At 41.1% G+C, this 26,716-nt stretch overlaps 1 protein-coding gene across 2 annotated transcripts in view; it reads left to right on the top strand.

The window, feature by feature from the left end:
- Positions 1-494: 494 nt before the first annotated feature.
- The window catches only part of ANTXR2 (ANTXR cell adhesion molecule 2), a 176,799-nt gene continuing 150,577 nt past the window's right edge, over positions 495-26,716 (top strand). For both annotated transcript variants that reach the window (XM_034770867.1, XM_034770866.1), the window contains exons 1-7: positions 495-1,051; positions 4,310-4,381; positions 7,260-7,331; positions 14,445-14,526; positions 16,024-16,131; positions 16,237-16,305; positions 17,253-17,333. In XM_034770867.1, coding sequence (XP_034626758.1) covers positions 903-1,051; positions 4,310-4,381; positions 7,260-7,331; positions 14,445-14,526; positions 16,024-16,131; positions 16,237-16,305; positions 17,253-17,333 — 633 coding nt within the window. In that variant the 5' untranslated portion in view covers positions 495-902. The remainder of the gene's footprint in view (positions 1,052-4,309; positions 4,382-7,259; positions 7,332-14,444; positions 14,527-16,023; positions 16,132-16,236; positions 16,306-17,252; positions 17,334-26,716) is intronic.

Here is a 26,716-nt window from a genome sequence, read left to right as displayed (position 1 = left end):
CCCATTACAGTTAAGCTCTGCTTTTAGGCCTGGGTCTTGGAAGGTACTGTCCATTCCAGGACCTGCCCTAGCCAGGTACTTAAGCACTCCCTTGCTTCAATTTGAACACTGGTTTAAATGCTTTGCAGGATCAGGGCCACAGTGCTCAGCACCTAGCAGGATGGAGCCCTTAAAAAAAATTGTTCTCTGAGGGGTGGAAAAAAACCGACTTTTGTCAGGCTTCTGCTTTATTTATGCCACCGCTTTCAAAAGAAAACCAAGTAAACCAACCCCTGACTCTGGGCTCTTGTGAGGTCAAGTTTCAGCCTGATGTGACTGATAAAAGCAGAGTCAAGCTTTTTTTTTTTTTTTTTTTTTTTGCAGTCCGTGGTTTTATATATTTTTGAAATCTGGCAACTGAATCAAAGCCAGGCGCCTCTGGGATGGTCCTGGAATTACTCCCTTGTAAGTACATGCGTGTGTGTGTGAGAGAGAGAGAGGCTCAGTCACCCTCTCTCCCCACCCCTTTCAAAGAGACACTCCGGGAGGAGTTGGCTGCAGTGTTTTGTTTTCTCTTCCTTTCTTCCGAGGTGATCACTGCCCTGGGGGGTGCGGAGCGAACGGGACCAGCGCTAGTGCACATGAGTCACATCCTGAGGCCACAAAAGGCGGCTGTTGCCTAAAAAAAAAAAACCACCCCCGAAAAGTTTCAGCGCGGTTTGTTGTGGGGAGGCGCTTCGCTCTGACTCCGGCGTGGGGTCGCCATTGCGGGAGCGTGTGGCCAGGAACGCTGCCGAGCCGAGCCGAGCGCAGAGGGATCCTGCCTCCGCCGGGATCCGCCAAGAGTTTTCTGCAACTCCCTTTGTCCGCGGCGCGCCCCTCGCTGCCTGCCGCGGCCGGACCCAGCTGCGCTGCGCGGGGCGATGGGGCCGAGCGGGGACAGGACGGGGCCCCGCCGGGCGGCCCCGCGGCTGCTCTGGTGGCTGCTGTTGCTGCTGGTGGCGGCGGCGGTTCGAGCCCAGGAGGAGCCTTCCTGCCACGGCGCCTTCGACTTGTACTTCGTGCTGGACAAGTGAGTGGGGCCCGCGGGGGGCGGCCGGGCGGCCCCCCCCCCGGCACTGGGTCTGGGGAGAGTGCGTGGGTGTGTGTGTGTGTGTGTGTGCGCGCACGTGGAGGTGTAGGTGTGCGTCTCTGAGTGGGGGTGTCTCTGAGTGGGGGTGTAGGGATGCATTGGTGTGTGTGTGTGTCTGCATGAGTGTGTGTGTGGGGGGGGGGGTTAGGGGTGTGTGTGTCTCTCTTTCTTGGTTGGGGTTCTGGGACAAATTGCATAGTGGGGATACTGAGAGCTACTGAACCAATCTGTAAATCCTGGATATGATGAAATCACTTCAAGCCAGGGGGTGCTGCTGCACCCTGAGTACCCCTAATTTCAGCACCTATTGGTGTAGGGGAGAGGGGTGTGTGTGTGTCTGCATGGGGGTGTAGTTGGTGTGTATGTAGGTAGGGTATGGGTGTCTGTATGGGGTGTAGTTGGAAGGCTTGTGGCTACATGGGATGTCTCTCTATGAGGATGTAGGTGGTGTGAGTCTCTGTATGGGGGTGTAATCGGGGCATGTGTCTCTTTATGGAGGTGTAGTGGGGGGGGGTCTCTCTTTGTAGGGCGTGTTGTGTGAGTTTAGGTGGGGTGATGATGTGGAGGTTGGGTTTGGGCTGTGTGTGTGGAGAATAGATGGGATGGTGGGGTTGTAGCTGTGTGGAGTATAGATGGTCAGTGGAAGTCTCTTTGCGGTTGGTGTGTGTCTGTCTGTCTGGGGTGTGGGTATCCGTATGGAGGTGTAGTTGGGGTGTGTGTGTGTGTCTGTATGGGGGGTGTAGTTGGGGTGTGCATGTAGAGGTTGGGTTTTTGCCTGCCTCTGTGTGTGGAGTATAGGTGAGATGTTGGGGTTGTATCTGTGTTTGGAGCGTAAGCGGGGTTTGTGTGTATGTATCTGCTTGGGATTGTGTTGTTAGGCATAGTTTGTGTCTGTGGGTTGTTGTAGGTGAGATGTGTGAGTGGTGTTGTGTCTCTGTGTGGGTGAACAGGTGTTTGGTGAGGTTATGTTCCATGTTGTGTGTCAGTGGGTTATAGCAAAATGTGGTGAAAGAGGGGTTCTGTGTTTAGTTCTCTTGAGATTACTACAGGGTGCATGGGGAAGTGGCTGTAGATGGTTAATTAATTCAGTTTGGCATTGTCTTTGGAGGTTTGAATTTCCCTGTGCTGGAAGGCGGTGAGGATATCTGCCTTGTGGCCTTCGGTGAAAGAGAGGAGGATTCTCTTTTGCCAAGAGCAGGCTGACCCTTACTGGAAAATGGCTATCTGTAGAGCTGATCAAAGAATGGAATGTCTGTTCCTTGGAAAATTCTGATATTCTAACATTTGTTTTCAGTCCAAACTAGAACAAAAAGCCAAAATTTCCCACAAAATAAAAATTCTGAAAAAATCTGATTCAGAGCCATTGAAATGTTCCATTTCAACAATGTCAAAATACTTCATTTTATAGAGTAAACATTTTTTGTTTCAATAATGTCAAAACATTACAATATAATACAATATTAAATACCACACACAAATATAATATTGAATTAATATTTTAATACCATATAAAAGCATCTGTGTTTGAAGATCATGGTTTGAAATTAAACACAAAACAGTCAGAAATTATTCAAGTAGAGAAAGAGGAAGAAGACCCGTCGATTGAAGTTTCGGGAGAGATATCCCTATCTCATAGAACTGGAAGGGACCTTGAAAAGTCATCGAGTCCAGTCCCCTGCCTTCACTAACAGGACCAAGTATTGATTTTGCCCCAGATGGCCCCCTCAAGGATTGAACTCACAACACTGGGTTTAGTAGGCCAGTGCTCAAACCACCTATTATTTATATTATATTAATTTGGGAGAGAAGCTGAATCATAAGAAAGAATTTGTCTACTTGGGAGAAGTACATTTGGTGCCATTAAAGAGAGATCTGGAGAACTGAAAAGAGGAATCCAATGTGCATGGGCGGCAGGAATACTGTAAAACTGACAACTGAGTAACAAACAATGGAAAAGTGCGTGCCACATGTGTTTGGTTTGGAAACAGTGGGCCTTACAGAAATGGAAGATAAGAAGATACAGGTAGTAGAAAATAATGTACTGAGGAGAATGGCAGGCACGCGGCGGGTAGATGGAGTGTGCATGGAAGAAATGAGAGGGAAGATGCATTTGGGATTCTCAGTGATCAATAGGCTGGAGAGTGCAAGGTTGAGGTGGGCTGGACATGTGATGAGAATGAGGACCAGCAGAGCGCGGGAGGATGAAGACAGCAAGAAAGGTTGTGGAAGACCAAGGATGGGATGAAAAGACTCTGTCAAGAGAAGTTTGAAGAGAAAACGACTGGAACTCCAAGACCTATCAACTTGTGCCAGGGACTGGAGGAAGTGGCAAAGAAAGAACTCCTCTGACCTACCTGGGAAAAGGAGTTGACATGTGTGAGAGAAGTGAAGTGATAACAGTATAAAAGAAACGAAACAATAAAGTCAAAATGAAACATTCTTACTGTATTGAAACATCTCAACGTTGTAAGTTCTCTGGGACAGGGAGAAGCCTTTTTGTTCTGTTTGTCCAGTGCCCAGCACAAGGGGCCTGGTCCATCACTAAGCGCTATAGTAACATAAATAATAATGATTATCAAAACAAAATGAGAAGATCGAAGTGAATCATTTCAACTTTTCCCATTGAAAATTTAATTGAAACTGACACGTTCCCACAAAATGTTTTGATTTTTAACTCCCGGTAATTGCGTTTTCTGACAGAGAACTGTGCCATAAACTATTTTTTTTTTTTTTGGACCAGCTCTAGTTAACAGCATCTCCTGCCATCCCCTTTTGGGGGCGGGGGGGGGGGGGGATAAAGTTTGTTCATAGTGTGCCGCAGGCATACCATAGTGGTAAGGTAGAAAGGCCCTCAATTTGCGAGAGTGAACGTCTCTGTTTTAATCTGTGGACCTGGGAATCACAGAGAAGCACATTATTGCAAAACTGACGTGCAGCTTCCTGTATTGTGCTGTATGCTAAATGCATCATGCTATGCAGTAGATTGACAAATTGTCACAGGAAGATGATGTGGCAAAACTACAATGAACCTGCTGGAGATCATTTGAAATAATGTAGTAATGCATTATGGCAGTACCTATTCCTGTCTCCCTCCCCCTGAAAAAATTAAATGGATGGAAGTATTTAAGTTGTAATCTTTATTGTCTGCTTTCCCTGAACTAAAACATACTCATCTGTTTTGTTTTCTTTCCTTTTCAGATCTGGGAGTGTAGCACAGAACTGGGTTGAGATCTATGATTTTGTAAAACAACTCACAGACAGATTTGTGAGGTATGTTTTCCCTTTGGTAGCTTCTGCTTTTAATTGATATTGGGGTATGTTACAAAACAAATCCTTCTGGAAGGTTATCGGCTGTAAACCTGTCATAAGCATATAAAGCATTTGAACTCTAGTATTCAGAGAAACTGGACAATAAACTCTCACTTTATGATGTCACCATGTTTGCAACTTAGTAAAATGTTAATCTGGAAGGATCTTTAAATATTAGATTCTTAATTTGATTTTATATTTGATTTGATTATTTTTTTTAACATTGCTTCTCCCAGAAAAAACATCAGTGGATTCTGATATATTATTTCTTTGCATCTATTGTTTAGCATTATCCTAATTTTAGAGGTCATGATAAAGAGATCAGGAAATTTAAAGTGAATATGTAATCCAGCCTAAAAGTAAGGGAACGCTTTTGCTTCTCAAGTGCAGGCATGTGTTTAAAGTTTGCGGCAGTTTAATATATGCATTGTATATCTGCAACCAACTTTATTTATAAACAACAATTCTTCCCCTCTGACAAATGTTGCTGTTACAATTTGGCTTGTTATATTTTTGTTTAAATTAAGAATGAGTGTAATGAAACACCTTCCTTTAAAAAAAAATAACCACCCACAGAATACAGGATGTTATGGGAGTTAATTTTTTCCTGTGGAAAATGAAATACAGTAGGCAATTGTAAGCTTGGCCAGCTAATGAAGAGGACATGAATAAGGGTTGCATAATTAAATATTGCTTCCATCCATCTTGCTAAGGTCAAATTGTATGTAAAAGAAGCCTGGGTGACAAAGTTGAAAGTTTGAGAGACTCTGAAGAGGCTTTGGCCATTCTTCCTTTCAGTTAGTGGCGAAAAAAGGGTGTATTTGTTCATTACAAAGCCACTGGTGCATCCTCTTCTGCAGCCAAGTGACACTCCCTTTTGCAACAGCTGGATTAGAGTGTTGGTCTGGCACGATCAGCTGAAGAACACAGAATGTATGAGCCTGATTTTCTAAATGACTTACACCCATATTAAGGCTCTTTTATGCTGCCTGAGTAGTGTATAGTGCCCTTATTATACATGACAATCAGACACCCCCCCCCTTTTTTTTTAATTTAAAAATATTAGTTGTGGAAAGAACAGCAGAGAATTGTTTAGTAGTTGTCTGAGGCTGTTCAGTTCAGCCTGCAGTGAAAACACTGAACAGGGTCATTCTAAAAATTAGATGATACCAGTGTATCTGTACATCTGCTTTCCATTTTGATTGGTTGGCAGGATGTAGGCCTGCAGCAGTAATATCACACATTTATTTCCTGTGCTACATGCCTATGACTGTGTATGTATGTAGGTATATTGCCCCCACACATCACTCTAGAGTCTGAATGCTCGGATAGTGAAATGAAATAAAGGATGTTTGATGAAGAGGATATTTTATGTATTTCTTAATGACCAATTCAGATAGTCAAATCCATTCATAACTCTGAGGTAACTCAAAGGACTCACATCTCAAATGAAAAGATCCCTCTTGGGATCTTCATTAGCTGCTTATGTTATCCAAAGTATTTCAGACTGAAAGCATTGTGTTGTCTCTTTGACAACTGCTTGTGACAACTAAATGGACTTTTTGTCTTTTCTCAAGTAAAACCTCAGTGGAAGGACTAGGACAGTGCCTTAAATCAAAGTAACATGCTGCAGATCTGTCACATATACACATTATAATTTCTCTGATACTTATGATCAGACAAAAAGTTTTAAAAATTAACACACATGAACTAAAATATAATAATTCAAATTATACTGATGTTTATCCTTATTAATGTTAACCTAATACATTCACATAGCCACACAAATATTATTAATCTTATAATAATTTTCAGTGTATATTTCTCTGATACATTTATAAATGTTATGATTTCAAAAAGGAGAGGTGAGATGCTGTTAGAACCCATTTTACAAATGTCACTGTCTTGGCCATCAAAAGCATCAATCAGTCTTGGGGGGGGACTAGTCTTCAACTGATGTCTGTTGTATAATTCCTCTTAACATGAGAGGAGTTAAGAATCTACATCAAGGGAAAAGATTGCTCCCTTACTAAATGTGTGTTTAGGTCATATTGCTGATTATGGCATACATTTGCCCAATAATCCTTTTGAGAGAATTGCTTTTATCTATTACAAATATCTTTGAAGAACATTGGAACCTGCTCATTGAGAAACTGCAGATAATTAAACTTTGTTTTAAATGAAATAGCCAAATTCAGACCTGGAATAAGTGGGTGCTGCTACTTTAATATTACTAGTATTGTGCCTTCTCACACCCGATATGAATTTGGTCCAAAGTCTTAAATTGTGTCAGGCCCAAACTTTTAAAATGTAAGCTCGCTTTTGCACAGGTCCCAAAATGCCCATAACAACCAGTGCATGTGCATAAATTAGAATTGCACATGTGCAAAAATGGGTGTTTGCAAATCCCCAAGTTGCATACGCACCCATAGTTGGGTGAGTACAAAAATGTACATGCATGCCTTAAAAATGTGAAGCCTCATTCTATTGCAATATGCAAACTGCAGTTCTGTGTGCATGAATTTTTGAGGTTAAATACCTCAGTTTAACTTGTGTTTATCTACCGCCTATGATAAAGCAAGAAAGAAAACAATAATTTTGCTTCTGCATTTTGCAGAACACGAGGGCAAGAGAGGTATGAGCTCAAGAAGTAAACCAGCTTATTAATTCCCTTTTTCTTCTGCACATTCTTGATTTGTAGTTTGAAAGTGTATGCTTTGGAAATAAGATGATGAGAATAACGCTAATAAAGGCAGGCAAAAAGATGATGGATGGATATACTGTACAAGGTTTTCTTTTCATTTGTCTAAAATGTATGTATTTTTCTTTTCTTTAAAAGCCCTCGGATGAGATTATCCTTCATAGTGTTTTCCACCCAAGCACAAGCCATTATGCCATTAACTGGAGACAGGTTAGTTCATTATTCCTTTTTTTTTAGGGCTTTTACTAGATCAGATGATGTTAGCAAAATGATTGATACTTTCAAGGGGCAGCCAGTATGGAAACCTCAGAATCATAAGGCAACAGTTCATGTCTGGGTTTATTTTTGTGAACATCCCAATGCATGGACCACTAAGTCAGAATGAGCGAGGGAGTTAAATGATCTAGGTTCTTTGTCTCAACTCTGTCACTATCTTGATCACAGGCAAGCCACTTCACCTCCGTATGCTTCAGTTTCTTCATTTGCAAAATGGAGATAATGATGCTTGCTCGTCTTTGTAAACTGAAATCCAGGGATGCAGAAGCTCTGTGTAAATGCTGCGTTCAAGACAAACCTTGTTACATTAAATTAATATCTCCGATAAATGTTACATTTGATATGGAAAAGGTACATAAAACCAGGATTTTTTAAAATAAAAATTCTGAAAACAATTTTATTGATTTCCAAATAGGCATTAGAAGATGTGCTGGTATCTGGGACCAGCCTGAATCAGTGGAGGTCTGATGGACCTTGTAGTTGCTGTTTATTGCCTTGAGTTGAAGAGAGGGTTGAGGAGTTGTTTGCTGCACCTCTTGTCATTTGATTTGCATATCCATGCTGGCATAAGAAGAGACTGCTTGCTTTGTTTTCAAAGGGAAGAAAAAAATGACCACCTCTGGGAAAGTCAGGGAGAGGTTGGAGGGAAAGCTAGGAAGGAAAAATAGGAAACAGAAGAGAAAAATACACCGTTAGAAGGGGAGACTGTTGCAAAGTGAACTAGTAGAAAAAGTCACATCAGAAACAACAGGAAATCTACATTACAGAACATTGCTTCCTGCAGAGAGTCATTGCAGTGTTTTCAAGGTCACCATTTTAGATTGATCTCATGTCAAACTACTGAAAACTCTGATATTTTTCCCACACGTGCCTTTTGAACCATGTCAAAACAGCAAGGAAAGCCCCAAAACAGAGCAGTTAAGTAGTTTGAGAAAATGCTGATGGGTAGCTCATTTCAAATCATATAAGGAACAATTCTTGGATTATGAACAATTTGTGAAGTAATTAAGCCACATAAACAACTTGTGAGGGACTGAAGTGAGGCGTTCCTCTCTCTCTGGCTTCTTGCAGTTGAGTAACACTAAGGCATGTTTTATTATGTTCAGTTTGTTTATTGGTTTTTATAATAAATAAGCAAGTCAAGAAAACAGTATTATTACCAGAGGTATAAGGCAAGATTTGCGGAACTGGGTGTCTCAATTATTCGTCTAAATCCATACTTTGGCAGCTGAAAAAGTGGTCTGACTTGAAAAATTGACTTGACTTGAATTTTTGGTCTACGCTATGGGCAGATGTAGAGAGGGGTGAGGTTATAGATCACAACTCTAAATTACTTCAGAGAGTGCAGGATAAGGCGTTTTAGACCTGCTGCAGCACCTGTTGAAGTCAATGGGAGTCTCTTTCTCTTGATTTCAATGGACGCTTGATTCTTTTCAATGCCATATTCCTTCCTGAACGCTGACAGTCACGATTGATACAGTAGTTCACACTATTTTGAATGCCTAGGCAGAATTTTGGCATCCCTCCACAGAAGCACAGGTGCTGTTTCAGTGAGTCGGTGTAGTATGTTCTCAGTCGTGTGAAGGAGTTAAAACATATTTTTCTATGAAAATCAATTCTAGAAAGGAGAGTTCTGGAGGAGCATATTTTGTTATAAGTGAGTTCCTCTTCCTTTCCTTTCTGTCATCCAATATTTCCTGAGGCATCGGTGCACGCAAATACTGAAAAAAAATTACCCTTTTGTGATTCATTGGGGGTTGTGAAAGAAGATGGGAAGTAATCACAGTAACTGTATGTACATGACTGAGGGTACGTCTATACTTACCTCTGGGTTCGGCGGTAAGCAATCGATCTTCTGGGATTGATTTATCGCGTCTTGTCTAGACACGATAAATCAATCCCGCAAGTGCTCGCCGTCGACACCGGTACTCCTGCTCCGCGAGAGGAGTATGCGGAGTCGACGGGGGAGCCTGCCTGCCGCGAATGGACCCGCGGTAAGTACCTTGTAGTTCGAACTACGATACTTCGACTTCAGCTACGTTATTCACTTAGCTGAAGTTGCGTATCTTAGTTCGAACTGGGGGGTTAATGTGGACCAGCCCTGAGTAGAGATATTTTTAATGCAGATACGCTTTGAAAAACTTTGATTCTAAATATTAAGGAGTCCAACAGCTGAGAACAACTCAGCATCTTTGACTCTCATTGGCTCCAGCAGGAGATGAGGGGCTCAGCACATTGCAGTATTAGGGACTTAGTACCTTTGAGTGACGCAGTATCTTTGATTTGTTATGAATTGTGTTTTGTTACTTGCTAATTCACAAATCTCAGTAAACCACAATGAATTTCCAGTCATTTGTTCAAGTCAGTGAAGTTTTATTGTATTTTAATTAATTGAATGCTAGTCCTTTACAAAGTACAGTTCATACTGATTTTTACAACATATTTCAACTATATTGACACATATGGTATGAACACACCCTAGAAGTAAAAACCTAAAGTTAAAGGGAACTTTGTGTTAGTGAGAAGTGCCATATTGACAGCCCTGGAGACTAAAATCCTCTTTAGCCACAGAACAGTATAGTTTTATCAAAAACCGGTGGCCAGGAAAAGCACATGATACAGGCATCACAATATACTTTGTATACTCCCCTGGCTGCCTGTGTGCTGGCAGATATAACTGTAGTTTCCATATCCTAGCTTCCGCCAACTATAATTAGTGTTTGACTCAGACCTTTGGCCATATGTACGGGGTGTGATCCTGCTGCCTTCACTTAGGCAGAACTCCATTTGATGTTACTGAATACTTTGCATGAGTGAGGACCACAGGATCAGGCCCACAGTCTTTATGTATGATGCTTGTATGGTATGTGGCTTCTCTCCGTATTCTGTTGCACATGCATATCATGAATACACGCAAGAACCAACCCAGCAAAGCATTTCTACAAGCTTAACTTTACACTCATTTATTTTAGCGTGGAAGGTCTGCCAGAATGTAGCCAGCCAGAGCGGTATACAGACTGTTGTGCTGCACATGTAACATTCAGAAGATGCACCTAATTTTCCAGTTACCCACCTTTTTCATACTGAGACGACAAATGAGCCCCAAATATTGTAGTAGAAGCGCATAGTATCACATCAATGAAAATTTGCCAGTTACCTCTGGAAGGGAGTTTTGTGGGAAGTTTGCATTTATTAACTGAGCTAAGATGTGTGAAAAGCACATGTAGGTAGAGAGCTTCTCATTAATTTATGTGATTCAGCTGAGGAGGGGGATGTGCAGAGGTTATTCTAGGTAGCGCGTGGAGCATATTGTGCACAGATTTGGGATGAAACTTCCCTGTTTTTGTCAAATGACATATTTTCCCCTTCAACAAGTATGTGTGTGCTTCCTAATACACCTGTTGGATTATAGCAATTTTGTGGTACAGCTGCATTTTGTTGGAGAAGACATTGACAATCCCTCATACATGTTTTTGGGGGATGTACTTACTGGGAATCAGAGTGTACTCTCAAAGGCCAGTTGATGGTGATGTACTCAAGCTATCCTGACTAATAATGCGAGATGCCAGAGTGGGATGGTAAATAAATAAGAAATTGGAACTGGCCTAAAAGAACTTAGAGCCCCAATTCGAAAAACTCGGGTTCACAAATCAGAGTAATCCTCTGTCGAATTTAACTTGTGTGACCTGAGGCTTATGTAGCAGACAATTCCAGCCAACACTGACCTCAGCAGTATTAATTTCCAAGGGCAAAGCCTTTCGCTAGCAAGAACTGGCATTCAGCAGTGTCTTCAGCATATTTTTTCAGACGTGCTCTCCATCACTATCAAGTAACATTTTGTTCCCTCTCTTTGTGCCTGTCAGAAATACATTTGTTCACACTAATGCAAAGGAAGTTGGTCTCTGCTACGAAGTCAGTCTGTTTCTTTTTATGTGACGTATCCTTGTAAGGGCTTGATCCAGTTGATGGAAGTCTGTAATATCCATTGTCTTTAATGGACATTCGATCAGGCCATGTATCTTGACAGAGAGTACCATCTATGGTCTTGTCTTCATTAGCAAGACTTTTAAAATTGCTAACATGTTAGCAGCATTCAGAGCCCTAGTGTAGACAGGCCACTGGCTGCTGACACCATTTTCAGTGCTATATCAAGGCAGGGTTACATGACACAGTGTCAAAAACAGTGTCAGTAGCTGTTGGGTTGTCTGGACTAGGGCTTCCAGTGTTGTCAGCATCTGTTCAGCTGATAAATGCCATGTAATAATTCAGTCCGCATGAAGAATTGCAGAGCTACACTAGACCAACTAAAGAGGGAAAGTCAAGGTGTGTGCTCAGCCAATGGCAGATGCTGGTATGTTGTAGTTTATTTTACGTTGGGTCTCAGTGCTTAGTACTATTGCATCCTTAGACTGTCTAGACCAAATTCTGAATTGAGTCGTGCACCACGCAGTCCAGTGACGGCAGTGCAATCAGTGCAGAGTGAACAGTATTCTTTAAGTCTTATGTCAGACCTGAGTCAGCCACCCTTACTCATATTAAATAGCACCTGACTTCATGAATAGACCCGCTGAAATAAATGGGTGTACTCCTGGGAGGGTACTATTCACTGTGAGAAAGGGAAGCAGAACTGGGACCATAGAGAGGAAAGACATGGGGTGAATGGCAGAACTCCCATTGAATTCAGTAGGGCCAGGATTTCACCGATGGTCCTTGACCTTAGGAGTTTACAATCTAGGTTAGACAAGACATGATGGAAGCCTTGTAAGAAGGGTGTTACTTGCTTTATGCTGCTTGTGGAGATATTATCTAAGTAATTACGAAGCGCAGAAGAAAGAACAGACAGGGTAGCTATTATAGATTAAATATGCCTTTTCTAAAAGACAGAGGTGTGATGCAGCACATATGTTGAATTGAGAAGAGATGTTATATTTGTAATCATTCAGCCCAAACACAGACAGGCTGCAAGTTACAGACTGTAATGAACGGATTGATTTCCCCCCCCGCCCGCTCCCTCCACCTTTTGTGTGACTTAAATCATAAGAGAGCCCTGCAGAGCTCTAGAATTCATTATTATGATGATTATTTATTTGTACTGCAGCAGGGCCTAGGGACCCCAACCAGCAATCCTAGCCCCATTATGGTAGGCACTGTACAAACACATAGAAAGACACTCCCTGCCCTGAACAATTTACAATCTGGTGGCTTCAGCAACAGGTACAGAACTGGGGAGAGCCGCAGAGTCCTGGATAGTTCTGGGAGTGGGCGGAGGTGGGGTGGGGGTGATGGTAGCATGAACCCCCTTGTTACAATGCCTGCTTTGGTACTGGAAGATAGATAGTGACCTGCTCCCTGCTGCTGCAGAAGGGACAATTTTTGTTGCCAAAGATTTCACCAGAACCAACTGCAAAAAGAGGCCTGGAGGTGCCAGTGTGTCCTGTGAGGCCTGGTCATGAGACATACTGGATAAAACGGAGCTGATTGTACAAGAGCTATTTTTGCAATGTGAAATCTGTTTCAGAAACTGGAACTTCAGTTGCTGTTTGTTTCTTGGCAAGCAGAACATTAATGCCTGTGGACATGCTGCCACTCATTTCTGGCAAGCACTAAGTATGTGGCTTATAATCTGCATTCATACATAATCAGTTTCAAGTTGTTTCTATAGCTGCTGAATGTAAAATATTTGGATCAAACAGATTGTATTGCCTTACGTAACTTGTTCTCTTCCGTCTATTTAACACAGAATCTCTTCCTTTGCAATTGCAACTGTCAATATGGATATCAGTTGCTGAATGCAAATTGAAATTTACATCTACATATTGTACTTCTGGAGTAAAGCTTCTAAACGTAGAGAAACTTAATCAGTGGAACAAATGACTTGTGCATGGCATTCGGGCTGGGTGGCGTTCCAATTCCTTCTTTCTTTGTCTGCCCTGAGGAAGGGTTTCATGCAGTCTGGAAATACTTTCCTAGCCAATCCCTCACTCTCCCTCATTGTCATCTGTATTTGTTGTGTTCTGTGCATTCTGGGCCAAATGACAATCTCCTTACTAGGGCAAATGCCCATTGACTTCATTAGAAGTTTGCCCAAGTGAAAACTGACTGAGAATCTGAGGCTGTGGCCCTCTTAATGTAATCCTTTTATTTTTGCTACTACTGACTGCATTCAAAATATTTCCTTTACTTCTACCTACTTGCTTCCACAGCCCCGTCCCCATAGTATCTGAGCACCTCACAGTCATTTGTGGATTTATTCTTTGGGTTTTCCAGTAAAACAGAGAAACAGTGTTGTCTCCTTTTTACAAACGAGGAACTGCAACCCATAAAGGTTAAATGACTTCCCTGAGGTCACACACAGGGTCTGTGGCAAAGCCAGGACCTCCTGAATTCAGCTCTCCTGAATCCCAGTTCATTGCTTTAACCACAAGAACATCCTACAAATGCTGAAAGAATGAACAGATTTTTTTTTATTTAGAAAACGGACTTTAATTATTGTAATACTGTTTTAGCACCCTCCAGCTCATGAATTACCTCCTGTCAGTACGTATGAAGGTGTATCATTCCATTATGCTGCTTGCAGAAATAAAGTTGTGGATCTTGGTAGAATTCTTCTTTAATTTGCATGTGCCTGGAAGCTAAGTAAATGCAGGCGAGCAAGCTAAGTAAACTTCAAAAAGTATGACACAATTTCCAGTGAACTGTTCTAGAGTTGGTACATGGACCTTTGTTTGCAGTATAAGCTCCATCTGAAACATTCCTCTTGAATCTGACTCTTTCTGAGTCCCCAAAGCATAGCGTCACTTAGGCATACCATATTGGTTACCAAAGCACAGCTTTCGTTGTGATTTTAAATTTGTCTCTGCACAATGTTTATGAGCGGAAATGATTTTTTTTTTTTTCATGTTTTAATTTCAGGGTCATACTGTAGCCCTTTTATACAATGGGACATACAGAACATCAAAACCTATTAGTTTTACCAATTGTCAATGTGATTTTTAGCATCATTTATTGATTGAACAACCTTTGGTCTTGTTTTCTAATTATTCGCAGAAGTGTAATCAATCAGGGCCTTCAAGATTTACGTAGTGTGAAGCCAGCTGGTGATACATACATGCACGAAGGATTAAAACTAGTAAGTTTTAATAGTCTTATAATTGAAATAAAAGTCTGTTCTCCCATGACTTGAATGCCCTGTTGAAGTAACAACAAAACAATATGCATTTAAAACATTTTGCATGCATTTTTTTGTTACTGGATCTTACATCCAATAGTCTTTAAGAGCCAAATCTCAAGGTCCTTACTCAAGCAAAGATTGTTCTGGTAGGAGGAAAAACCCATGTAGGGGCTTGGAAATCCTGTGAGGTTTGCCTTATGGAGTTTCTTTTGTATTGTTTCCTAGGCCTGGTCTACACTAGGCGGGGGGGGATCGATCTGAGATACGCAACTTCAGCTACGAGAATAGCATAGCTGAAGTCGATGTATCTTAGATCGAATTAGAATTACTTACTTCATGTCCTCGCGGCACGGGATCGACGGCCGTGGATCCTCCGTCGACTTTGCTTCTGCCTCTCGCACTGCTGGAGTTCAGCAGTCGACAGGAGAGCGATCGAGGATTGACTTATCGTGTCTACATTACACGCGATAAATCGATCCCCGATAGATCGATCACTACCCGCCGATCGGGGTAGTGTAGACATACCCCTAGAGTCAAGAGGTGGACCTTAGTTTTCCCATATGGAATAAGTAACTAACACTGTATAACAGTTAAAGAATTGGTATAGTAAATAACCACAGCTTTATAGTGTTGCTATTATTATTACAGAACATTTAATAGAGCATCTAAAATGTTCATGTTTGTTTACAAACATAGATAAAGACATGGGCCAAAATATTTCATAGGGACTAGTGATTTTAGCTCCCTTAATTTTTGGGTATCCAATTCGCAGTCTTGTTGACTCTTGTAATTTTATTGAAAGTCTCACAATATTTGATGTTTAATTTAAAGGCCCAGGTCCTGGGGACCAGGGACTCTGTGAGAATCTAACTTTTCATCACAAAGAAAAAGTAAGTTTCTAGCCATCACGGTTGTGGAGAAAAGTTTGACACTGTGACGTAAAGGGCTGAAAAATTAGAAGACAAATAAAAAGAGCCCCAAATTTGTTGTTTAAAAAAAACCTTATTCTTTTTAATCTGATTTCATTATATTTTGGGGCCTGTCTAATGATTTTTTAAGGTTTGGGGTTGGCAATATTGAAAGTGAGACCCCTTAAAGGGACATGATCATCAAAAATTGCAGAGTATGACAATTGTACCGCTTTAAATGTGTGTCAGTTTGTGGACCCAAACGCTGGGGCTCTTAAAGTCACTAGTAACTTTGGAAAATGTTGGTCATGTTCCTTAGCCTAAACAAATTACAATCCAAGGCTGTGATCCAACTATGGTTTAAATTAATGAAAGGATGATAGGTAGAGGGGAGATGGGGGATTGCTTGAAGAGGTGAATTCTAGGGATGGATTTGATCATTCAGTCTTATTTGGATTATTTCAGATGGCTGCATTCATTTAGTAGAAGTACCTTGGTTATAAGTTCGGATATGACTGCAAACTGGATAATTATTGTTCATTTTCAGGCAAATCAACAAATTGAGGGTGCAGGAGGCTCAAAGTTCTCCAGTATAATCATTGCTTTGACAGATGGTAAATTGGATGGTCAGATCCCCTTGTATGCAGAAAAAGAGGTGAGTACCGAACTGCAACTGTCTGTTACATTTTGCTGTGTTTTTGTGTGTGTATAGCCTGGTGTGTAAATAGTGTATTTCTTTCTTCTTTCTATTTTGGAACAGGCAAATAAGGCCCGAACTTTAGGGGCTAGAGTTTACTGTGTTGGGGTCCTTGATTTTAAACAAGAACAAGTAAGTGCATTGTTGTTATTATTACTAATTATGTCATAATTCAAGTTTTTATAAGGCAGCCATCACTGTGGTAGATGAATGTACTTTACTTATGTTGGAACAGTCCAATATCTTCTCCAGAGCAGGAAGTAGATACTTAGGCATTTGCTTATTAATAGACGTAAAAAGAATGAGTGGATGCCACTGTTCTATTACATAAAAGATCTCTCAGAAATGAATTACACTTATTGATAGCCGCCTGAACCAGATCATTTAGGTAAACTTTCCATTCAAATGTTAACCAGCTTAGACCACAGCTTGCATGAGTACAGTGGCTATAGATAAGCTTTGAGTTGACAGGGGACAATAGTCTTTGTTTTGGAAAACAAAAGAAGGACTATTTTTTTTTTCATCAACTGAAGATGTATCTATAGGTCCTGTGCTCATATAAGCTGATCATTTGCAGAATTAGCACTATAGAGCGGATGGAAATGGAGTAGGAAGACTTGAACTTTAAATGGAAAAGTGTACAGAAGGAACCTTAAAGAAAGGGTATGAGGAAAGACTTTGTAAAGTAAGATGAAGCAAACGGGGAAGCAGAAAATTTGCACCACCTATCTCTCTCTCAGTTTTAGTGTTGATTTTTAACTCCACTCCAAGAAGAGAAGTAAAATGATTGTCTGAAACGGTCTGTATTTAGGGATCCTCTTACTCTGGTTTTATTTGAATTTGAGTGATTACCATACAGTGGGATTAGCTGTATATCAGGTTGCAGCAAGTACTCCTGCTCAGAAAAAACATAACTGCTCTCTTTAACTGTGGGCCAGAATGTCCATGGGATCCAGGATTTCCATTCTCTTGCTAAATGGTAGAGCCTGTTGCTTTTAGACCGATGTTTAGATTTTCAGGCTGAAAAATATTGTGCAACGTGTTTGGTCTGCCAAGTTATTTGTGTTTGTTTTTCAAAGCTTGAAAGAATTGCTGATACAAAAGAACAAGTCTTCCCTGTCACTGGAGGATTCCAAGCGCTTAAAGGAATAATTAATTCTGTGAGTATTATTAAACACTCATTCTCAGAACTTTTGATGGATTTTAGAAGCAATTTCTTGATTTCGGTGGAGGCTTGGTTTTTGCCAGGAAGGCAATTGCATTATAATTAGCTAGGTTTAGTCTAAAGGCCTGCAAGGAGCTGATTGCCTTCTGAGAGGTGCTGAGAGCCCTCCATTTCCATTGATTTCATTGAGCCGAATTGGGCCCTAAATTCATAGTTCCCATCTGCAATACATTTACCCTTCTTACCTTAGTGATGCATTTCCATACATTGCTGTTGCCTGCCATCCACTGAATTGCATGTGGTCTGGCTCAGTATAGAGTTAGCAAAATGCAAGCTTAGGTGAGTTTTCCTAAATGAAGGGGACAAGGTGGAAACTTTTACAGTTAAGGGCTTAGTCTGGTGATGTGGTACAGCTATTCAAAAGAGTTTGCTAACAACTGGCTTTAAAGTATTCCATAAGCTAGTTATGGTACTAACCAGAAATTAGTAAGAATATGGAAGTATTCTGGAAGCATCACTTTGGCCTCTGCTTTTACCCGCTTTTTTTCCCTGTAAGAACACAGTCTTTTAGTTTGGTTTGTTACTCCTACATTTTATGCGTTTCACCAAAGGGTCCCATTAATGAGTGTGGGTGAATGAACTGATTTGCAGTGATTTGTTTGAAAGGGATATGAAGGGATGAAACCAAGAGACACGGTTCATGCTTTTGATGTGGTCAGTGACGAGGCTATATTTTAGTTGGTTCACTCAAGTAGGCATCTTCAGTTGTAAGGACCATAACTTATGTATTTGGTTTTAGAGGAAATTCGGTGTCGTTTGGATAATCGTCAGAGCACCAGTGCCTTAAAAGATGATGTTTGTTATTGTTGTTAATGATTTGTGTTGCGGTAGGTGCATAAGAGCTCTGGCCACAGACAAGGACCGCACTGTGCTGGATGCTGTACAAACCCAGAACAAAAAGGCTGTCCCTGCCCCAAAGAGTTTGCTATCGAAGTATAAGGCAAAAGACAACAGATGGATGCAGACAGACAGAGGAGTAGAAGGAAACAATGCAACTGTTGGTCAGCGTGATAGGCAGTGAGCTCAAGCTGGTTTAAGCTCCATATGTTGTTCAATACCGCTTTTATTCATAAAGGAAAATAGTGCAAACTGAATGTCAAATGTAAGGCTATAATATAATAATGAATGAAGCTCTCTTCCCAAGACAGACCCCACTGCTGTTCCCCCTCCATCCGCCCCTTTTTTTTTTTTTTAAACAAAGGACACTACTTATAACTAAGTCATGAAATCATGAACTTGTCACTACTTTTCCATTGAATAATGTGTTTTTTCTCTAGAAGTTACTGGTATAGATTAAACTATTTTTTCTTCTCTTTGCTGATATATTGTTTCAGAAGATTCTTCGTCCAGTCTAAAGAGATGCAATCAATCTGTTCAGGCTCTTACTTCATCTCCCTTAAGAGATAGTAAATCCATGTGGCAAATGCTGGGAATGCTTGTTTGTCAGTATTTTGAAGACTTTAAGGGCCAGTTCCTTTGCTGCTGTACATCGGCCCGGCACAGTTAATAGAGCTAAACTGATTTACACCAACTGAGTATTTGGCCTTAATTGTTTAATGTCCTTGGAAACCCCATGACCTAAACATTTATAATGTTTTTCAACTATATATGGCAAGAGTCAAACTCATAAATACAAGGAGTATCAGTTTGCACCTCCTAGTTCTAGCAAGGGCTGCTGTTTCCTTGTTAGAGGCTAAGCGGTGGTTCCATCATGCTCCTCTCTCAGGTTTTGAAGGATAGGGGAAGTATAGTTTCTCATAGGCTTTCCTTAGGAGCCCAACTTGTGGAAGGTACAATTAGGATGTGTAGAGTCATTGCATCCCCTAGCTGGTTTGGTCACCCACTTTAGCTGGTCAGTGACACCCATTTTTGAGGCTGCATTTGTTGTCTGTCAGACCCCTGGCAGAGATGGCTGAGAAGAGGGTCTGCGTACCTGCATTATTTCACCCCAAGAACTATGAGCCACCATGGGCCCTGTGCCCTGGCAGAAACTGATGTACACTGGGGTGAATTGAATCTTTAGTTTTTCAGGGTGGGATTTCAAAAGCTCTTAAAGAGTTCAGCACCAAACTCCCATTGAAATTCAATTCCCTTTGGTGCTTGTGAATGTACTCCCCATGCTGCCACCAGTGGTGTGCAGTGCAATATAGACATAACCTTTGAAAAATTCTAGCCCAAATCCTGAAGTTCTTTCTTAGTTTTTACTTGCTCCAATTCCCAATGAAGTCAGCAAGGATTTACCCATCTACGTATTGTGCCACATTTCTTTTGAATAATATCCCCATATACTGTATTTGAACAATTTATTTTATTTATGCATACTTCTGTGCGGCGATAACTCACATGAAGTTCTGTAAGCTTTTCTGGCATTGTTAATATCCAGCTTTACAAAGTATCAAATGAACAAAGTTGTCAGAGTAAATAAATCTACACAGAAAGTCTAGTAGCTTAAAAGAAAAATGCTGAAGGCAAGTTGGTTACCCTATCAGGAATGGTTTACTGATTTAGTTTGGCTGATAATTATGTGGAAGTATGGCTTCATGAGCAAACGGAAGAAATACAGTGGCAATGTGAGATTTAAGAGCTTAGGAGTGCACAGTTGCTTTCACAGTGTGATATTTTGGTACCATATGAGGAGCTCAAATGTTTTCTAATATGGACGGGATTTAAATAAGATATTTCTTCTCTATTAAAGCACCATTCAGGAATGGCTATTTGGAGTGTAATAACCACATCAGTGTTCTAGGGACCAGTGTTGTAAGCGGCTGACCATCTTGAACACCTATGGTCTTTGTTGGGAGTTAAAGGATTGTGAGCACGTTTCGAGGAGATGGCCTAGTACATTGGAGGATCCATGTCCTGATTCAGGAAGCATCTAACTTAGAACACTTCAATGGGACTTCAGCATGTGCTTGAGAAGTAGTCCAGGTCCTTAAAAAAATAACCCCAAGCTGAGATTTTCAAAGTTTCCTAGGAGATCCCGGCGCCCAGTTTCCATTAATATGAATCGGAATTGAGTATCCAAATCCCTTAGATGCAGCTTTGAAAAATCTCAACCACAAGTGGAAATGTTCTTCTTCATGAAGTCGCATAAGAATCAAGCTTGTTCTAAAAAAAGTTGTATTGGAAACATTCCTATTTATACACATCTGGAAATTTTACCGCTTTAGCTCTATTTTCTTAATGGTTTCAATTGATTCTGAAATGAACATTGTTGTGGAAGCGTTCTACTGAGAAAAAGCAGCAGCCTCTAGTGATTAAAACACAGAGCTGGGAGCCAGATGCGGCCTACATTTTAATCTCTTTCCCTCCCTTCCTCCACCCACACTCCTCCCCCCCAAATCCTAGTTTTCCTAACGAAGCTCTTATGCTGGAGCGCCACAGGGTTGGGGTTCTGCAGGCTTATGGGGTGAGCAGGGGAACGAACAGGCACTCACTGAGATGTCCTTCCTGGTTGAGCCTCTGTTGTTCTAGTAGATATCCAGTTGTAAATCAAATCGATTTGAAAACAGAATTCACTTTGCTAGGACCATCTTCCCTGCTGCTGTTGTACTGACTGGGAACTCCACTCCACTGCTGTACTGCTCTTCCAGTGGGGATAGGTGACAGGGATCTCAAAGGAAGGGGGCCAGCAAGGAGGCAGCAGTCCTTGGACATCTTGGCCCGCATGGGAGTGGGTCTCTTCCTGCTGCTTGTTCCTCAGGGTCCACATGATTAGGAGGCTGCATTCCAAATCTTAAATCAATCTGACCTGATCTAGACTTTTCTCCGGCTTGCAGAAAGGTTCACATTTTGAGTTTCGCCTGCGTTTGTGGAATGTTCAATTATGGACACTGTGTACAGTTGAACATGTGGTCTTGAGATCTAAATTGCTTGAATAAACCTGGTTCTGAAAAACAAAATAAACGAAAGGATCCTGATTCTATCTTCACATGTGCATGCAGAATTCCCACGGATTTGGGTGCAGGGAGTGGAAGTTGCATGGCTGTTTCTGAGAGCAGAACTGGAACAGAGTACACCTTTAAAAGTAACATTCGTTTTAAAATATGGATTTCTCTTTAGTAACTTCATTAAAGTATGTGACCGGCTATAATTAGACATCACTTAGCTTTCATATTACGAGTTGACAGTGCATAATGTGGGAAGTAAAATATTCTCTCATATTTAAAACAACCCCAAACACTTATCAGATAAGGCTGCAGGAACTTGATGCTTAACAGACACTAAAAGGGAAACAGCTTAAAAAAATACAACCTCCCTCTGAACATTTTTCTGCTGTAACAGGTTGTACCTAAGATTATTACAACTGATTATAATTATAATATGAGATTAGAGAGAGAAATATTTGTCTCTGTTGTTTTAATTGATTATTTTGTGTCTAGTCAATTTTACTGTTTCCCTTGTAGAGTAAGTTCAGGGCTTTCATAGAGGAAGAAGGGAGAGAAAAACACCATTTTAAAAACAGTCCAACATGATTGTCAAACCATATACATTACATCTCTACCTCGATATAACGCTGTCCTCGGGAGCCAAAAAAATCTTACCGCGTTATAGGTGAAACCGCGTTATATCGAACTTGCTTTGATCCACGAGTGCGCAGCCCCCCCTCCCCCCGGAGCACTGCTTTACCACGTTATATCCAAATTCATGTTATATCGGGTCGCGTTATATAGGGGTAGAGATGTAGTTATAAATATAAACAACTTTTAACTGAATCTTTTAAAACTGAGTGGATTCCAAATGGACTGGGTCCATTTAGCATGGGATGAAACCCACTCCCATTAAGAGAAAATTGTAGCTTTCTCAGAAAACATAAAAATTAGGTTGGACATTCAAAATTAAGATTACAAGATACATATGAAATCCAAAGTTCGTCATTTAGCATGGAGAGGCGGCATGCCATGAGGCAGAATGGTAATAGTCTGTCTATATACTGCTCTAGTGGAGCTGTGCCTTGAGTCTTGCCATCGGTTCTGCACACCTCACTACTGAAATGATATTGACAAATTGGAAGAAGTTCAGCAAAGAGCAACAAACTTGGGAATGGGAGGGCCTGGCGGGATTGATTTATGGGGTGTTACTAATAGAGTGAAATAATGTGGGCCAGATTCCCAGATTCTCATTGGGTGGTATTTTACTCTGCCAGTGGTCCCTTTGAAATTAGTGGGGCTGTTTGTTGGGTAGTAGGTAACTCTATATGTGCCACAGTATCAGCATCTGGTCCTTAAGCACTTCTTGACTAAGTGGTGACTTGGGGAAGATGGGGCATGATAACAGTTTAAGACAAAAGTTGGAGAGGAATTATTTAGGGTGATAAAAGGGGCATAACAAGGAGTCCTAGAACTAAATTAAGGGACCACATTCCCAGGTGGAGTAGTTTTATTCATCCATCAAAAAAACAAAACAAACCTTTAGTGTTGGGTTTTTGTTTTTGTTTTTGAATCAGTAACAATGGAAAAAGGCTTAAGAATAGATCTTCTGCCTGGACTGGTAAAATTTCCTTGCAATTTTGAAGGCTCATATATACAGATACACACAATACTGTATTTAAAGCATCTTTATTATGATTTCAAACGTACGAATGCTCCCTGTGGCAGAGATCTTGTTTGCCAACTTTCTTGTTGGAGCAAAATTTTATAGGCAGGTTATAATCCTTTGAAAAACTGGGTTCATAATGGACATGCTGACAGCCCTTAGCTAAAGTGGTGTTAGCCGGCACTGCTATAAAAGCTTATGGCTTAATTGTAGAAGCTCTTTCCGGTAAAACTCTCATTTATTATGGGAATAAAGCCTGATCTGACTGCAACGATCAGTCAATAAAACCCCCCTTTATAATTCACATTCACTTAAATAGCAGAAAAAGGATATCTAATTAAGGCTTTTTCTTTCAGTCAAGCTCTTCCTCATCTTATATCAATACATGATTGTGTAACAATACATTTTTACCATTAAGGTATAAGATAGATTAGTGAGAGGATCTGAAAGAAAACAGCTGTGTAAGATACTGCTTGAGCAGCCAAATTATATAACGCCTCTAAATATGTGCCTTGAACACTTCTTTCCTTACACATAACCACAGTTGTTGTTTTTATTATTACAGTAGAACATAGAAGTGCCAGTCAAGATCGGGGCCCCCATTGGCACGGTATTGAACTCACTGTGAGAGTTCCTGTCCCAAAGAGCTTACAGTCTAGATAGACAAAGGATGGGAGGAGAAACAGAGGCACAGAGAGGTATGGTTAGTGCTCAAAGATAGACATCGTCAGTGGCAGAGATGGAAATAGAACTCAGGTATCCTGACTCCCAGTTCTTAAGGTTTGTGTACCATGGAGACATTTGCCATTCCAAGAACAACTCTCCCCAGAGCACTTGTGAAACACCTCATGTTCATGTACAAAAGTGTTCCCACGAGTTCCAAGGACCATTTTGACCAGACTTGCTTTCAGCCTTACTAAGAACTGTTTCTATCTAAACCATTTCAATCTGAATTGTTTTGGTGCCAACGTAATTGTAGATTAGTGAATTTCCACTGTTGTCCCACAATCACGTTGCCAGATCTGCTCAGAATCTGCTGATGTGGGGGGGGAGGATGTGCTATGATCAATAGCAGTGTTTCCCAAACTTGGGACGCCGCTTGTGCAGGGAAAGCCCCTGGCGGGCCGGGCCGGTTTGTGTACCTGCCGTGTCTGCAGGTCTGGCCGATCGCGGCTCCCAGTGGCCGCAGTTCGCCGCTCCAGGCCAATGGGAGCTGCTGGAAGCGGTGACCAGTAAGTCCCTCAGCCCGGGCCGCTTCCAGCAGCTCCCATTGGCCTGCAGCAGCGAACCGCGGCCAGTGGGAGCCGCGATCGGCCGAACCTGCGGCCCGACAGGGGCTTTCCCTACACAAGCAGCGTCCCAAATTTGGGGAACACTGATCTATAGGATGGGTAGCCTGTGAACATTTCAGCTGAAAATGAGTGGTTTAGCATAGCCTTGGTGGAAACACAAGTAGTGTTAAACTGAATCCGTATGGCTAGTGTGAATGCATTGAACCATTTGTAGATAAATGGTTTCTAAGCCAACTGGTTCGGTTATATGCAGTTCAGTTCTGTAGTACAGCCACAGTGATTAGAGACAAGGTTGTTTCAAGGTAGTTGTCACTTGAGACCAAAGCCATCTCACCCCAATACAGGTGAAAAGCCAGTGCCCTTACTAACCTGTCCACCTAGCTCCTGACTCCAGCATTTATTTAAATAATTGCCTTGTTTTTCCTACCTGCCTTAGTTGCAGAAAAGTAGAAAGCACAAGTTTTGAAAGAGGTCAGTGAAGTGCATGCCACTAAGGATACCGTTGACGTTTCATAGGCCTGAGACATTTTTCAAGAGCAAAATCAACTTAAAGAAACAGCTGATTACCAATTACAAATCTTCCTAATTGGAACATTTCCTGTAGGAGGAAAATATGCTTGGTTTCTGTACTGGGAAGCCAGGAAGCGAGCAATTAAATGTTTAAACTTTAAGGGGGAGGGTGAAGAAAGAAAAGCAACAAGTTGTCATTAAAAAAATTATTCCGATTAGATCAGTCTCTTCCTTAATCCACATGGATGGTCTAATACTCTAGCTGCACTTGGTGCAAGCTTTAGAACTAACATTGTGCTATGTTTTTCCATGTGATTGAGACGACGAGTAGATAGTTTGGGGAATTATTGCATGTAGTTGTTAAAGAGACTCAATGGCCTGGAATAGAATGCTTTCTGCTCTACCCTTCAGGATTGTACAGCCCTTAATTTGACATTCTCTGACATATTACAAATCATATAATGTTCTCCTGTAGAACACTGAGCTTGATAAGCCAGCAACATAACTGACAAGGTTCCAGGTTTTTTTTTTTTTTTTTTGGTGTATGCTCGTTGTGTGCCTTATGATTTGGATTTGACTTGTCAGATATCCCTAAACTGTTCTCAGTTACATTACATAACGGATACCGTAAACTGTTTTAACAAAATGAAGCATTCAGAAGTCCAGCTGACGTATAGTTAGCGTTTCCTTAGTGATGAGTTGTTTTTTAAGGTTAGACGTTCCTTAACAATGTGTTTTAAGTTCCCTTCTGCTATTGAAGCTAACAATTTGTCATGGCCTTTGTAATAAGTAATGTTTCAGAAACAAGGTTGTTGTTTTAATTTGGGGGAAAAGACTGATTCTGTTTAAAATATGTATCCCTTATGACCTGCTGTTTTGTAATCTGTATCTGCTCTACTGAGTAACTGCAAAATGAGGCATTGCTTAGACAATGTATAATTAGAATAACCTCACTAATATTATGATATTACATCACTGATTGTTTTATGCAGTCCATATGTCCCATGCATTTTCATTTTTTTTCATTTAGGCGGGGGAGGGGATGGTAACTCTTCCCTCCCCCACCTTTTTAAACTTCCTCTTGGTTTACACGCTACACTCATGTAACCTCAGGAAATAGCTGTAATGGTATTGAGTATTTGGTGCCCTTTGAGAGTGCAGATGTTTGGCAGAAGATTAAAAAGTAGGTCCCACAATGATTGTGACTTCTGCTGTTGCTTTTCTACAGATTCACTTGAGTGCAATGTCAAAATGGTGTTTCACCATGAATACACTTGATAAGTTTCAAATTAATTTGGATTGAGTGTCTAACATTTAGTGTAGCGTGGCCATGTTGCCGGATTGCTTTCCACACCATATTTGCACAGTAGGTAATAAGTGGCAAAGACACATCCCTGGGCAGAAATGGGAGATGCTGGGGCTTGTTTTAGCACTATGCTGACATCTGAGCATTGACTAGCCCACAGAAGTTATACAGAATTTCATCTTGCACGGGCTGCAGTGCTTGTCTGGCTCGTGCATTTTTAAAAACGATTTTTTACTAGAGCTAAATTCAGAGTGCTAGGCTCTTGGCTTTGCAAAATGCTACACTGAAGAACCAAGTCAGATCTTTGGAGTCAGATCTTTTGTTTTCAAGTGATTAACAATTATTTGGAGTGGGGAAGAGCCCTGCCTGGCCAGAAACAAGATCTGCTGTAAAACTTAAGGCACGTACATACACTTACAGGTTCTAAGTGTGAATGTGTACGGTGGACCATGGTAAATTAGGTCACGTAATCCACTGTACTCATTTACTTTTATGATCTGCAATGAATTTTTATCTTTGAAGCCAAATTTGGCCATGGCAAGAGAGGGTATAACTCCCGTTAAAGTCGAGAAAGCAAAGAAATTTAGAATTAAATGTTTATCTTCCCTTTGGAGCTCTAGGGATAAATTTAGAGGTGCACCTGCTTATACCAGGGCTGAATTCAGCACTAGGGCC

The sequence above is a fragment of the Trachemys scripta genome, chromosome 5 (assembly GCF_013100865.1).
Source record: "Trachemys scripta elegans isolate TJP31775 chromosome 5, CAS_Tse_1.0, whole genome shotgun sequence".
In the NCBI taxonomy this organism is placed as follows: Eukaryota; Metazoa; Chordata; order Testudines; family Emydidae; genus Trachemys; species Trachemys scripta.
Note: the sequence above shows the minus strand (reverse complement) of the source record. Positions and strands in the feature narration are given on the sequence as shown.